The sequence below is a fragment of the Pongo abelii genome, chromosome 7 (genome assembly GCF_028885655.2).
Source record: "Pongo abelii isolate AG06213 chromosome 7, NHGRI_mPonAbe1-v2.0_pri, whole genome shotgun sequence".
Classification (NCBI taxonomy): Eukaryota; Metazoa; Chordata; class Mammalia; order Primates; family Hominidae; genus Pongo; species Pongo abelii.
In genome coordinates this window covers 53,900,735-53,914,909 of record NC_071992.2, presented here as the reverse complement: position 1 = coordinate 53,914,909, position 14,175 = coordinate 53,900,735, and the positions used below count along the sequence as shown (strand labels likewise).

Genomic DNA, 14,175 nt, shown 5'->3' with positions numbered 1-14,175 from the left:
GACTGGCTGGGTGCCATGGCTCACGCCTGTAATCTCAGCACTTTGGGAGGTCGAGGTGGGTGGATCATCTGAGGTCACGAGCTCGAGACCAGCCTGGCCAACATGGTGAAAACCCGTCTCTACTAAAAATGCAAAAATTAGCCAGGCGTGGTGGTACACACCTGTAGTCCCAGCTACTTGGGAGGCTGAGGCAGGAGAATCACTTGAACCAAGGTGGTGGAGGTTGCAGTGAGCCAGGATCACACTACTGCACTCCAGCTTGGGCAAGACAGGGAGACTCTGTCTGAGAAAAAAAAAAAAAGAATGATGGGACTTTCTAAAATAAAAGCCTCCTGGAGATTCTTTTACATATGATCTGTACATGTTGGTCATTTATATGTTTACATACTTAAATAGTAAAGTATTTGAGAAATAATGTTTAGTTTTAGAAACTAGGAGTTAAATGTTGTGATTGGTAAGCAGTAATAAATATAAATGATAAGACACCTTTTTAAAACTTTGAGCTAAAATTCAAATCTCATGGCACTTTGCCTAATGACCTAAGCTAGATCTTGTGGTCTGGTTCATACAAACATGTTCTGATACCAAAACCAGTGTGCTGGTTTTGTGTGTGAGTACAAAGCTTTTGTGTGTGAGTACAAAGATACCAATAACACAGAGCCATGGCTTGGAGTTCTCTGAGTTACTTCTCTAGAGAGAGGAAAGTGAGAAATGAAACAGCTTCAGATTTGTACCGTTAACTTTGCAGTCATGTATTGCTCTTCATAAAAACAGCTTCGAAGTCAAGAGTGAAAATTCTATGAAGGTAGATAAAAAAAGAAGGGAATTGCTAAGTACAAGGGAAGAAGATATCAATGAAACAAACCATGGCTAGTCCTGCTGTTAATTTTCTGGTTCTCTAGAAGGGACAGTGCCAAGTTAGAGTTGGGGAACAAAGAGCCCCACTCTCCTGCTTTTCCTTCTTCTGCCACATCCTGCTTATTCTCCTGGTCCACTGAGGCATGAATCCCCTTCCTGAGGAAGACCTGAATGATGGGACAGTAGTAACCTGGGGGTTTTGGTGGCACATACAAAGAAATGTGTCTGAGAGAACTGACATTTCTCTTAAGATCTCAAATGCCTGTACAGTCAGTATAGTTGTCAGTGGTACCTTCTCCAGGGGGAAGGTAGGTCCAGATTGCAAGCACTGTGCTGAGCTAGGTTTTTACAGAATCAAGAAAGTAGTAATGCTCTCTGGGAGAGCTGTTAGCAATTATGCGAAGCTGGGAGAGCTGTTAGCAATTATGCGAAGCTAAAACCTGTTCATTTAGATATTTTAGATAATGTGCTGAAAATTGCCAGTAGAGACACAAATATTTGTAACTACCATGAATCTTAAAATGTGGCTCCACATTCAAAATATGCTATTGTCTAATCCACTCTGAAAACTTCTTTGAGGTTCTCTTTGTTCTTTTGGGAACAAACATCAAAAACGTGAATTGGAACTAATCAGAGGAATTGTTTGTTGAATTCATAACATGATAGCATATATTGTTTTGTTGATCTTATCTAATGTGAATGCAACTATCAAGTTTTTGTATAATAGTTGCTAGTGCAATCTTGAGCTATTGATTCTGATTTCTTGCTGATTTTATGCTTTGTGTTAGGATGGCATGATTCATTCCTCTATTTTCATTATGAATCTAAAAATGTAGATATTTATTTCAAGGTATTATAAATGTGCATATAGTTCAGAATTTCCAAGTGTCTTAACTACCAAAATAAACTGCTGAGATGTAATTCTTTAAGATTTTAAAAAATAAGTAACACGTCTTTAGATGAGACTGTTCATGAACAGAGAAATAAGATAGGAGGTGACATGGATAGGCAATTAGTAGCTCCTCCTCAGGATTACTCCATAAAGTGACACAAAGTATTCTTATTGTGTTCTTTTATTTTTGCAGGCTTTGTGTCATGACCTTAATTTCTTTTTCTGTTCCAACATCTGCTAGCTTTTAAATGGAATAATTTCTTTGGTATTTGCAGTGTTTGGGAGATGCTTTGAACATGCTCAGCTATTGTCCGCAAACAACTGACTGGGTGAAATTTGAGATTGGACTTGCTGTGGACTTAATAATCAACCCTTTTTGGCTTTAAAATATGACTTGCCCTTTATTTCACTGTTCTCATTGTCTTTCCTAAACAGGCTGCTGACACTTTGTCTGTGAGGCAAAAAAGGAGAATTTATGATATCACCAATGTCTTAGAGGGAATTGACTTGATTGAAAAAAAGTCAAAAAACAGTATCCAGTGGAAGTAAGTTACAAACCAGCACCCTCTTCTCAAACCTTTATTTTTCTTCTCAATGCTCTGTAAAATTTGAACTTCCTGGTGTTTCTCCCTCCCAAATCCTCTATTTCAGTCAGGCCCCTCAGCTTTCCCTGAACACACCTCTCTGGGCCTCTTTGTCACTCCTGTGTGGGGTGTTCCCTTGCTCTCTTGGATGTTGGGTTTTCACTCTTAAAGTTCAAAACTTACTTTCTCCCTCAAGCTATTACTCATTTGGCACACATTGCATACTGTCTTGTGTTAATCTCTTCCTAACTCTTTACCCGTCCTTGAGAGCAAGAACTACTTTCATAGGAATTTTTACTTTGTAAATAGTAATTGATTGAAATGCATGTTGTCATTAATTGTGGCCTGGTTTTATGTTTGAATGTAACAACTTCTGTTCTTCTAATGTGTCCCCTTTGACCAAAGTTTTTGTCTTGTTTTGTTTTAGCCAAAATTCCACCAAAACATTAAAAAATTGTAATTTATTTTACCAGCAACTCAGTCACATCCTGAGACTGCTAGGTGTGACTGATGAGCACACTCTTTTGGTACCTAGTCACCAACCAGTCTGGCCTTCCAGATGACAAAAAAACACTGTAGGGAAGATTGAGAATTTTTGTAATTTGGTTGTTCTTGCCAATAAATTTTCTAAGCAAGAGGTATGGTGTTTAAAATTTTTAAGGATTTTAGTGCTTGATTTTAAGAGTGTAAAGACTTCTGCCTTGAATATATTACTAAATAAGTCAGTTTTATTACAGTAAAAATTAAGTGATATTAACCTAGATCTGATACTGAGGATATTAATTCTCATATGTTTTTAAGAGGTGTAGGTGCTGGCTGTAATACTAAAGAAGTCATAGATAGATTAAGATTTCTTAAAGCTGAAATTGAAGATCTAGAAATGAAGGAAAGAGAACTTGATCAGCAGAAGTTGTGGCTACAGCAAAGCATCAAAAATGTGATGGACGATTCCATTAATAATAGGTATCCTTTTAAATAAGTTATGCATATACATATAGCTTTGGAATATGTATGTGTAAATTATTTCAGTCTGAAGATCATTCACTTTGTTTTTAGACAGTTAAGTTTTATAAGTAAATATGACATTTTAATTTTATTATATTCTTATAATATATACTAATATTTTCTAAATGTTAACTTTTTAAGTTATATAGTACAGATCCATTACCATTATTCCTGTGTTGCACTGAGGTGGAAAAAGAGATTCGTCGACTTATGGTCTACCTATTGATAGAATGCAGTATGCTAGCCAGTGTGCTTAGGAAATCTGTGACTATTAGAAGCCATTGTTAAGTACATATTTATTTTTAAATAATTATGTTCAGTGTTCTGAAGTATAAAATTCAGCAGCTCTCAAAGTTTTGAAAATTTTTCATTTAAAGATGGGATATCATGTGTCCACAATCAATCCTTGATACTTTCTGCCTAATATGAACCCCAAAATAGTTCCTACTGGAGAACAGGGGTATAAGTCAGGTGTGCCTATCACCAATATATATTGGGGCAAAAAGTTATTATATATAATACATATAATATCATATATAATATACAAAATATATATATTTATATATAATATATAAAAACATTATTTTATATATATATAAAAACACATATCCATGTGTTTCTTACCACTGTCTTCTCTTAGATATCTGTGATTCTCTTAGTTTAGGAACTTACCTGTACTGTCAAAAAAACTAACCATATTTTCCCTTGTAGTACCTCATGAAATTTTGACTAATGTATACAATATAATTTACTTTTCACGTTTTCCTGTATTTGGTGAACAAGTCCATTATCTCATTTGTTATTTCCTTTCAATGGATCAGAGCCCCTTAACAGTTGGAGAACAATGGGAGTTTTCAAGCTGTGTTCTGTGGAGCTCTGAAATTCAAAAGCCATTTATCTATTTTATCTTGGACTTCGCTGCCCTGCTTTACAAGATGCTGGCCATTCCCATTGCCCCAACCATGGTTATGTGTGATATATATAAAGTTTTCTGTATCTTATGGTATTTTGACATCTCCACAAACCTTTCTGGCTGAGGAGAGACTGCCCATCCTGGGACTAGTCACTTCTTAGAAACAGCATGGGCTCATGTCCTTTGTAGGGACATGGATGAAGCTGCAAACCATCATTCTCAGCAAAGTATCACAAGGACAAAAAACCAAACACCACATGTTCTCACTCATAGGTGGGAATTGAACAATGAGAACACATGGACACAGGAAGGGGAACATCACACACTGGGCACTGTTGTGGGGTGGGGCGAGGGAAGAGGGATAGCATTAGGAGATATACCTAATGCTAAATGATGAGTTAATGGGTGCAGCACACCAACATGGCACATGTATACATATGTAACAAACCTGCACATTGTGCACGTGTACCCTAAAACTTAAAGTATAATAATAATAAAATTAAAAAAAAAAGAAAGAAACAGCATGGGCTCAGCTAGGAGAATCCCTTTGATATATAAACTAATCAGTCCAGGTCCAGACCTCCTCTCTCCAGTCCATACACCCCAGGTGGCAATATTCCTCTGCCTTAATCATCCCAGGTCCAGGTACCAGACAACTAGGGGACTACTTGCATAGCTTAGAGCCCACCAAAATTATCCAAACTAGGCAAAATGCAGTGGCTCACACCTGTAATCCCAGCACTTTTGGAAGCCAAGTTTGGCGGATCACCTGAGATCAGGAGTTTGAGACCAGCCTGGCCAACAGGGTGAAACCCTGTCCCTACTAAAAGTACAAAAACTAGCTGGGCATGGCAACGTGCATCTGTAATCCCAGCTACCAGGGAGCATAGGAGAATTGCTTGAACCCAGGAGGCAGAAGCTGCAGTGAGCCAAGATCACACTACTGCACTTCAGCTTGGGCGACAGAGCAAACTCCGTCTCAAAACAAAACCAAACAAAATTATCCAAACTAGCTAATCATAGTGTTCTCCCTACCCTGCATTTTTTTTTTTTTTTCCTCAGATGGAGTCACTCTGTTGCCCAGGCTGGAGTGCAGTGGCACAATCTTGGCTCACTGCAACCTTTACTCCCAGGTTTAAGCAATTCTTCTGCCTCAGCCTCCAGAGTAGCTGTGATTACAGGCGCTCACCACCATGCCCTTCTAAGTTTTGTATTTTAGTAGAGACGGGTTTCACCATTTCTAGACTAGACTTCTTTTTTTATCTGTCCATGTGTGGCAGCCCGTCTGTGCATATGGTCAGGCTGGTCTTGAACTCCTGACCTCAAGTGATCCACCTGCCTCAGCCTCCCAAAGTGCTGGGTGGCTTGAGCCACCATGCCCGGCCACCCTGCATTTCTTTTCCCAAGGAAACCCCAGTAAAAGCTCTGGGCTAATGCTTTCCCCTTGCTCCTGTCTTCTGCCTCCTGACCACCTTGTTGTCTTAACCATGTGGCCCTGAGTAGCCTGCCCTGCCTCCCGTCACTAGGACCTAAGAGTATAATACTTTGTTTTTCTGAGTCTTTCTTTTCCTCTGTGTCCTCTTGTGGCCATACCTGACCATTTAATACAAGAACAAAAAACAACAATCACAGAAAATTCCTGATGTGGAAGCTGATATGGTTGCTGTTGGCCTCCTTTTCCACATCCATTCCCTTCCCCCAGAAACCTTTGCCTCCATGAAGAATGTGCACTGCTTTCCATCTCTCTCCTAAGGGTCCTCAAATGTCACAAAAATCAGAATGGCTTCTTCTAAGAGCAAAGGATGGGAACTCCTTTAATTGTCTTTACCTTTCTAGAGTAGATTTCTTTTTTTATCTGTCCATGGGTGGCAGTCCCTCTGTGCATATGGTCATTTAGTTATTTTGACCTTCAGATGTATTACCTTAATTTAAATGCCTACGGCTTGATATAAATGTTTTTCCTTAACTCCTATGACAGTACATTTTCCTATGTAACTCATGAAGACATCTGTAATTTCTTTAATGGTAAGTACCATTAGACTTTTCCTTGCATTCTTCCTCTCATCAACCGATTCAGTGGAGAGTGATTTAGAATTCCCTGTGCCCTTATCCTGTCATTTTCAGAAGTTGTGGACACAGTGTCTCACTCCACCATGCCATGTATTCATAGACTGCTTTTGTTTCTGTTTTCATGAGAATAGCTGCTTTTCACAGCATTCAGTTCATTAGCTCCACTGGTAGGCATCAACTGTGTGTGGAAGGGGAAGGGGACAGGGACAGAGGGCAAGCTAAATCAGGGCGGGATTAAGCAACTTTCATTGTCACACAGTCACAGAGTTAGTGACCAAACTTGAACTAGAACATGGTTCTCATCAGCACTGTTTATGAAACTATATGCAGCAAGTATATTCTGGTCTCAAATGAAACTCAAAGAAACCATGAGGAAAGAATTAGGTGAATCCATCTTACAACCAGGAAACCTATTCCTATGCAATTTGCTGCCCCTGTGTTTTCTCCTTAAGATAACAATATCATGTTAATAATTATAGTTATTAATATAACTAAAATGGGGGGACGTGTGTTCCCAAAATTACAACCCAAGTAAAATGAAATTGTGCATATTTAAATTTATGTGTATTATCCACTCATTTAAAAAGATTCTGCCAAGTACCTCATCAAGTGGAATCTGACTTTCTATGTAAGACTATGTTGGAAATACGTATGGACCTATTGTTCTATTTTACCACTGTATTTACTGAGTTTTTTAAGGAAGTTTGCTGAGACTTCTGTTAATCTGCAACTCAACAGAGATTTGTTGTAGAATTTGGCTTCAAAAATAATAAAATCATTTAAGCTCAACATTTCACTGTCTCATACCTAATCTCCACTATCCTTAGTCCAATGAACAGTGTTATTTGAGGCTAAATGGTTTTAAGAATCTCAGACTTTACAGGAGTCTTAGTGAAAGCAAAATCAACTTGAGCTGAATTTGTTAATGAGAATCATACAACTAACCCATGTATAATACTGATATATGTATTACCTTATTTAATCCTCAAAATAAATCTATGCAGTAGGTTGTGTGTCCCCCATTTTATAAAATTGAAAACCAAAGCTCAAGGTCACCTAGTTTGGGACTGAACCAAACATTCTGATTCCAGAGCCCACATTCTTGCCACTATATTCCATGATCAACAGTATTTTATGTACCTTTATATTTATTTTTGACCAGGTGATACACTTTTGGCCATTCAGGCACCTTCTGGTACACAACTGGAGGTACCCATTCCAGAAATGGTATGTAGGATAACTTATATTTACATAAGTGGGAAAAATGAATCTACTGTCTCAAGAAGGATATTTTCTTTAGCTGAATGTGAGCTAATTGTGTAAACACTGTGAGTTAGTCAAGTTTTTATCTAAAAGTGTTGATAGCTGAATTTGTATGTCTTTAATTCCTTGGTAAAATTATAGAACTAAATGAATCATAAATGATTTTAAAGATTATTGGCTATATCCTTAGTCATTTATTGATATCATTTAGCTCAAATAAAGTCAATTTTTAAAAAGTAATCAGAATGTTTTATCAAGTGATTTTTGTTTCACACAAAAATTAAAACTATTGTATAAAATTATCTTCAGGCTATGTGAATAAGGTGTGTATGAAACAAATGAATATTGTGTTTAGACTTGGGTCCTGTCCCTAAAATATCTATCCCCAAGTAACCAAATGATTTAAAATGATTTAACATTTTGATTAAATTATTTTAAATTTGAATTTTTTAAGATAGAAGATGTCAAGAAATGACTAATGATATGGCCAATAATCTATAAAAATCAGTTAAAATGACCACATTGGGCCGGATGCAGTGGCTCACGCCTGTAATCTCAGCACTTTGGGAGGCCAAGGCAGGTGGATCACTTGAGGTCAGGAGTTTAAGACCAGACTGACCAACATGGTGAAACCCCATCTCTACTAAAAATACAAAATTAGCCGAGCATGGTGGTGCACACCTGTAAACCCAGCTACTTGGGAGGCTGAGGCAGGAGAATTGTTTCAAGCCGGGAGGCAGTGGTTGCAGTGAGCCAAAATCGCGCCATTGCACTCCAGCCTGGGCAACAAGAGTGAACCTCTGTCTCAAAACAACAACAACAACAACACATCTACAATTGATATAAAAATTGCCACTGAGGAAAAAGTTCAATGTACATATCAACAATCAATTCCTTTAAATTAGGTCTTTTACAAAACATTGTCCAGCTTATTAAATCAAAGACATTTATTGACTATAAATGAGTTCCATGATTTTCATTTTCAGATTCAGATTTTTAAAAACAAACTAATTTGAAAGCAATAACCAAAAACGGGAGTAGAAAAAGATTACTATATTATCTACCTCCTTCCCCCACCCCCTTATTCTAAAAGTTTAAATTTAGGCATTTGTATTACTGGAGTCTGAAGCCTCAGGATACAGATTACTTTTTTCAGCTGGAAGAATGTTATATTTATTTCTCAGTAGGAGAAATTAGTTGTCTTTGTGCTTGCAGATGGGAAAAAAAAGAATTTGATTTGTGAAGCATGTTGAACTGACCAGATCTGTGGTGGCCAACCCCAGGGGATAAAGCTCCTGTATATGGGGAATACCTGGAGCATTGCTTTGCCCTGACCTATTATATAGTCACACATGGTAATATCGGACAGTTGCCAGAATCTACACCAGAGAGTTTTTGATGACTAGTGGTTCAGAGCCCTCAAAATTACATTCTACTCTATGTCTCTACTTTTGTGTTTTGACTTAATGACTTTATTGTGTTATGTGAATTTAGTAAGTCCCTAGTAGCTTTGCCTGTCTTATTTTACTGTCTTAAGTTAGCTAGAAATATTAATAATTGTATATTTGTTTATACCCAATAACTTCAAAGGGTCAGAATGGACAAAAGAAATACCAGATCAATCTAAAGATTCATTCAGGACCTATCCATGTGCTGCTTATAAATAAAGAGTCGAGTTCGTCTAAGCCCGTGGTTTTTCCTGTTCCCCCACCTGATGACCTCACACAGCCTTTCTCCCAGTCCTTGACTCCAGTGACTCCACAAAAATCCAGCATGGCAGCTCAAAATCTGCCTGAGCAACATGTCTCTGAAAGAAGCCAGGCTCTGCAGCAGACATCAGCTACAGATATATCTTCAGGTGGGTTCAGAGCCTTTCTTTTGTAAATTAGAGAGGGAGAAACATAAAAACAGGTTGGCTATCTCTTATCCAAAGTGATTATGACCAGAAATGTCCCAAGCACTTTCAAATTTTTGGAATATTTGCATATACATAATATCTTGGGGATAGGACCCAAGTCTAAACACAATATTCATTTGTTTCATACACAGCTTATTCAAATAGCCTGAAGATAATTTTATACCATAGTTTTAATTTTTGCATGAAACAAAGTATTGACTGTGGCTTGACTGCAACCTATCACAAGGTCAGGTGTGGAATTTTCCATTTGTGGCATATATAGATGTCAGCTTTTACCTGGAGTTTACTTGGTAAGGTTATTTTATCTCTCTTAGTAAGTCTAGGATAAATTAGTGAAATACGTTCCAACTATCTTTAAGTATAGACCATAGTGACTTACGCCTCTTGTTTCTCCATATTCTTTGGTATACTTTTTATTTGGGAAGCTTAGTTTTACAGAAGTGATAAATGGTCTCAACTCCAATTATGTAGGAAATCTTACTTTCCTCAGTTGTTTCATTTATGAAATTTTAAAAAGCTAAAACATTTCACACTGGGTATCAGGAGTAGAGAGCACAACTCTTAATTTGGCAGTATCTTACTGATTCCAAATAAAGGGACCATGGTAGGCAATCTCTCACTGACTACAGAATGAATGAATGGTGCCAATATAGATATCATATTGCAGATAATTTAAAACTATATTGTATATAATCCAAATTGTTTATTTTACCTCTAAGATGTGTCTCATTGCTAAAATGGGAGTTCACAGGTTAAAAGTGATGCTAACAAGATCTAACTGGACATGGAATGTTTTTTAGCTTCTTTTTGCCCACATCTATTCTTTTCCTTCCCCTATAAATATGTCTATACTATAGGCCATTAGGGTGCACAATAGAAAATGTAGTCCTGGCTGGGCGCAGTGGCTCACACCTGTAATCCCAGCAATTAGGGAAGCCAACACAGGCAGATTACCTGAGGTCAGGGGTTCAAGACCAGCCTGGCCAACCTATAGTGAAGCCCTGTCTCTACTAAAAAATACAAAAATTAGCTGGGCGTGGTGGCGCACACCTGTAGTCCAAGCTACTTGGAAAGCTGAGGCAGGAGAATTGCTTGAACCCAGGAGTTGGAGGTTGCAGTAAGCCGAGATCGTGCCACTGTACTCCAGTCTGGGCGACAGAGTAAGACTACGTCTTAGAAAAAAAAAAAGAAAGAAAGAAAATGTAGTCCTTAAAAAGCTTACAATCTAATTAGAATATAAAGCAGGCAAGCTTTACGTGGGTTTTACATGGGTAAGCTTAGACACAATTAACACATTGGCTTCAACAAAGTGTTTTTAAAAAGTGAGTATTCTGTTTTTATGGTTTCATATTTGGAAATCCTAACTAAGGAAAGTAATTTTGGGCCACATTAGAGCGGGCCTTGAATTTCAGAGTAGTTAGGATATTTATCCAATAAACCAGTGAAGATCTGTGACCAAGAAAATAGCATAATTAGCTATAATGGTGCACACAGGAGTAATATGATTAGGAAAGATGGTTTTGGCCCTGGGAAGCAGAATTCAGAGGCAATGGAAACTAGACGTTTGCAGTTATGCAATTGAGAGAACATTAGGGCTAAAACAAGGGCCAAGAGTGGTGGGGCTCATGCCTGTAATCCCAACACTTTGGGAGGCCGAGGCAGGTACACTGCTTGAGCCCAGGAATTTGAGACCAACCTGGGCAATACAGTGAGACCCTATCTCTAAAAAAAAAAAAAATTAAAAATTAGCTAGGCATTGTGACGTGTGCCTGTGGTCCCAGCTACTGGGGAGGGAGGCCAAAGTGGGAGGATTGCAAGCCTGGGAGGTCAAGGCCACAGTGAGCCATGACAGCACGTAATGTACACCAGCCTGAGTGACAGACAGAGATCCTGTCTCAAAATAAATAAATAAATAAAAAGGCTAAAACAGTGATTACAGTGAGATCGGGAAGAGAAATAATGAACAGATCTGAGAAACACTGTAGGCAAAATAACATTTGATGTGTGAGATCTGGAGATAAAGTTAACAGGAGGAATGGAAAGTGATGTTGAAGTTTTAAGGTTCAATAACTGGGAGAATTATGAAACTACTGACCAAAACTGAGTCAGTTTTGGTAGAATGATGCTGAGGTGATTTTTTGTTGTTGTTGTTTTTTGTTTTTTTTTTGACAGGGTCTCACTTTGTCAGCCAGGCTGGAATGCAGTGGCGTGATCTCAGCTCAGTGCAGCCTCAACCTCCTGGGCTCAAGTGATCCTTCCCACCTCAGTCTCCCAAGTAGTTGGGACCATAGGTACGTGCCACCAATGTCTGGCTAATTTTTTTTGTATTTTTTGTAAAGATGGATTTCACTATGTTGCCCAGGCTGGTCTGAACTCCTGAGCTCAAGCAATCCGTCCGCCTCACTCAGCCTCCCAAAGTGCTAGAATTATAAGCATGAGCCACCATGCCTGGCAGATAATGAGCCTTTTGGTCTTCCTCTTGAGTTTGGAAGTTTAAAAGTAATGCCAGGCATAGAGTAGGTGCTCATGAAAACAACCTGTCCACAAAGTACTAGTACTTTATATAAATGTGCACATCAGTCAAGCTGCTGCTGTGACTACTTGTGTTTAAATATAAGTATCTTTTACTGTTAACAGAAATGTAACAAAACTTTATTACTGTTTCCAGCAGGATCTATTAGTGGAGATATCATTGATGAGTTAATGTCTTCTGATGGTAAGTAGGTTAAAATTTTACTAACTCATATATCAGTAATGCTTTTGTGGAATTTATAAGTGAAACATAATTTAAAAGAAATGAACATATATTTGCCACCTGCTTTACTATGAAGATTCATGAAAATTCTCCCTTAACACTTACAGTAAGTAATAGGCATCCTTCAGAATTTATTTCTCTTTGCTTGCATTTTGAGGGAAAGGAATCCATATGGGGATACTTCTCACCTTCATTGAAAATAAACTGTTAGCCCTTTCCACTCCTGAAGGATCTGGTCCAAGAAGAGTAAAATAACTTGTCTAAATCAGCAAGTGATCTGAACACCTGCTTTTGTAAATACCCCTACCCGGGCCAATTTCAAGCTGCCAATGTGAAGTCACTGAATTAGTATTAATATTAACCACGTTGTCATCTAACCTGAAAAATTATTAAATATCAGTTAGCTACAATATGCTAATTACTTTAATAATTTCTCTCCTTCTGTAAGTTCTTGGATCAGAGTCCTAGTTCCTAACAAATATAGTAGAAACCTACGAAGTGGTAGCAATTAAGTTAGCAATGTTATAGTAACTAGAGATGTACTAAACATATATGTAGAAGCAGAGAACATCAGCAAACTTTGTAAGTCCAATTCATTCTTCTGTTTGCAAAGTGGCAAACAGAACACTTTCATTAGTGTTCTGTTGTGTGTTTGCTTTTTTTTTAGGCAGAGTCTCCCTCTGTCATCCAGGCTGGAGTGTCATCTAGGCTGAGTGCAGTGGCACGATCTCAGCTCACTGAAACCTCCACCTCCCAGGTTCAAGTGATTCTCCTGGCTCAGTCTCCTGAGTAGCTGGTATGACAGGCGCCTGCCACCACACATGGCTACTTTTTGTATTTTTAGTAGAGACGGGGTTTCACCATGTTGGCCAGGCTGGTCTCGAACTCCTGGCCTCAGGTGATCCACCTGCCTCTGCCTCCCAAAGTGTTGGGATTACAGGCATGAGCCACTGCACCTGGCCTCATTAGAGCCTTTTAGTTATATTACCTTAGTGATAAGTTCAACCAATAAACAATTTAACTTCTAGGCCGGGCGCGGTGGCTCACACCTGTAATCCCAGCATTTTGGGAGGCCAAGGTGGGCACATCACGAGGTCAGGAGATAGAGACCATCCTGGCTAACATGGTGAAACCCCATCTCTATTAAAAAATACAAAAAGTGAGCCAGGCATGGTGGCGGGCGCCTGTAGTCCCAGCTACTCGGGAGGCTGAGGCAGGAGAATGGCGTGAACCCGGGAGGTGGAGCTTGCAGTGAGCCGAGATCAAGCCACTGCACTCCAGCCTGGATGACACAGGGAGACTCCATGTTAAAAAAAAAAAAAAAAAGAAAAAAAGAAAAATTTAACTTCTATTTCTCAATCTAGTATCAATAATCAATGTATAAATTGTTACTAAATGAGAATCTTTCAAAATACACATTACACAAGTCTTTAATTTGGAATGATGTATTTGAGAGTATTTTGTTAAAGATCATTTACTGTATGTAGAAACCATCTTTAACACTGAATTTGTTTTTTGTTTGCAGTGTTTCCTCTCTTAAGGCTTTCTCCTACCCCGGCAGATGACTACAACTTTAATTTAGATGATAATGAAGGAGTTTGTGATCTGTTTGTTGTCCAGATACTAAATTATTAGATTCAATGGAAACTTGGGACTGTTATCTACCTCTAACTGTGTAACATTTTAGACTTCTTAATAACCTAAGTATTTAAAATAATGAATGTAACACCTCTTTTAGTTCACTGATTCTGAAGTGTTCTTCCCTAATACTTTCTTTACTTCACAAAACTTCAACCATAAAAACAAAGGGCTCTGATTGCTTTAGGGGATAAATGATTTAATATCCACAAACCTCCCCACTCCCAAAAGTAACTAGATTCTGGATTTCAACTTCTAATTGTGAATCCTTCTGTTTTT

The 14,175-nt window shown here is 38.2% G+C and overlaps 1 protein-coding gene across 1 annotated transcript; it reads left to right on the top strand.

Moving 5' to 3' along the window:
• The first annotated feature begins 2,185 nt into the window (after positions 1-2,185).
• On the top strand, positions 2,186-14,053 carry LOC129060970 (transcription factor E2F5-like). The gene is made up of 7 exons (XM_054561542.2): positions 2,186-2,295; positions 3,136-3,297; positions 6,231-6,277; positions 7,485-7,549; positions 9,176-9,443; positions 12,172-12,219; positions 13,784-14,053. Exons 2-7 carry the CDS (start codon positions 3,215-3,217, stop codon positions 13,891-13,893), a joined length of 621 nt encoding a protein of 206 aa, XP_054417517.1. The 5' UTR covers positions 2,186-2,295; positions 3,136-3,214; the 3' UTR covers positions 13,894-14,053.
• Positions 14,054-14,175: the final 122 nt, after the last annotated feature.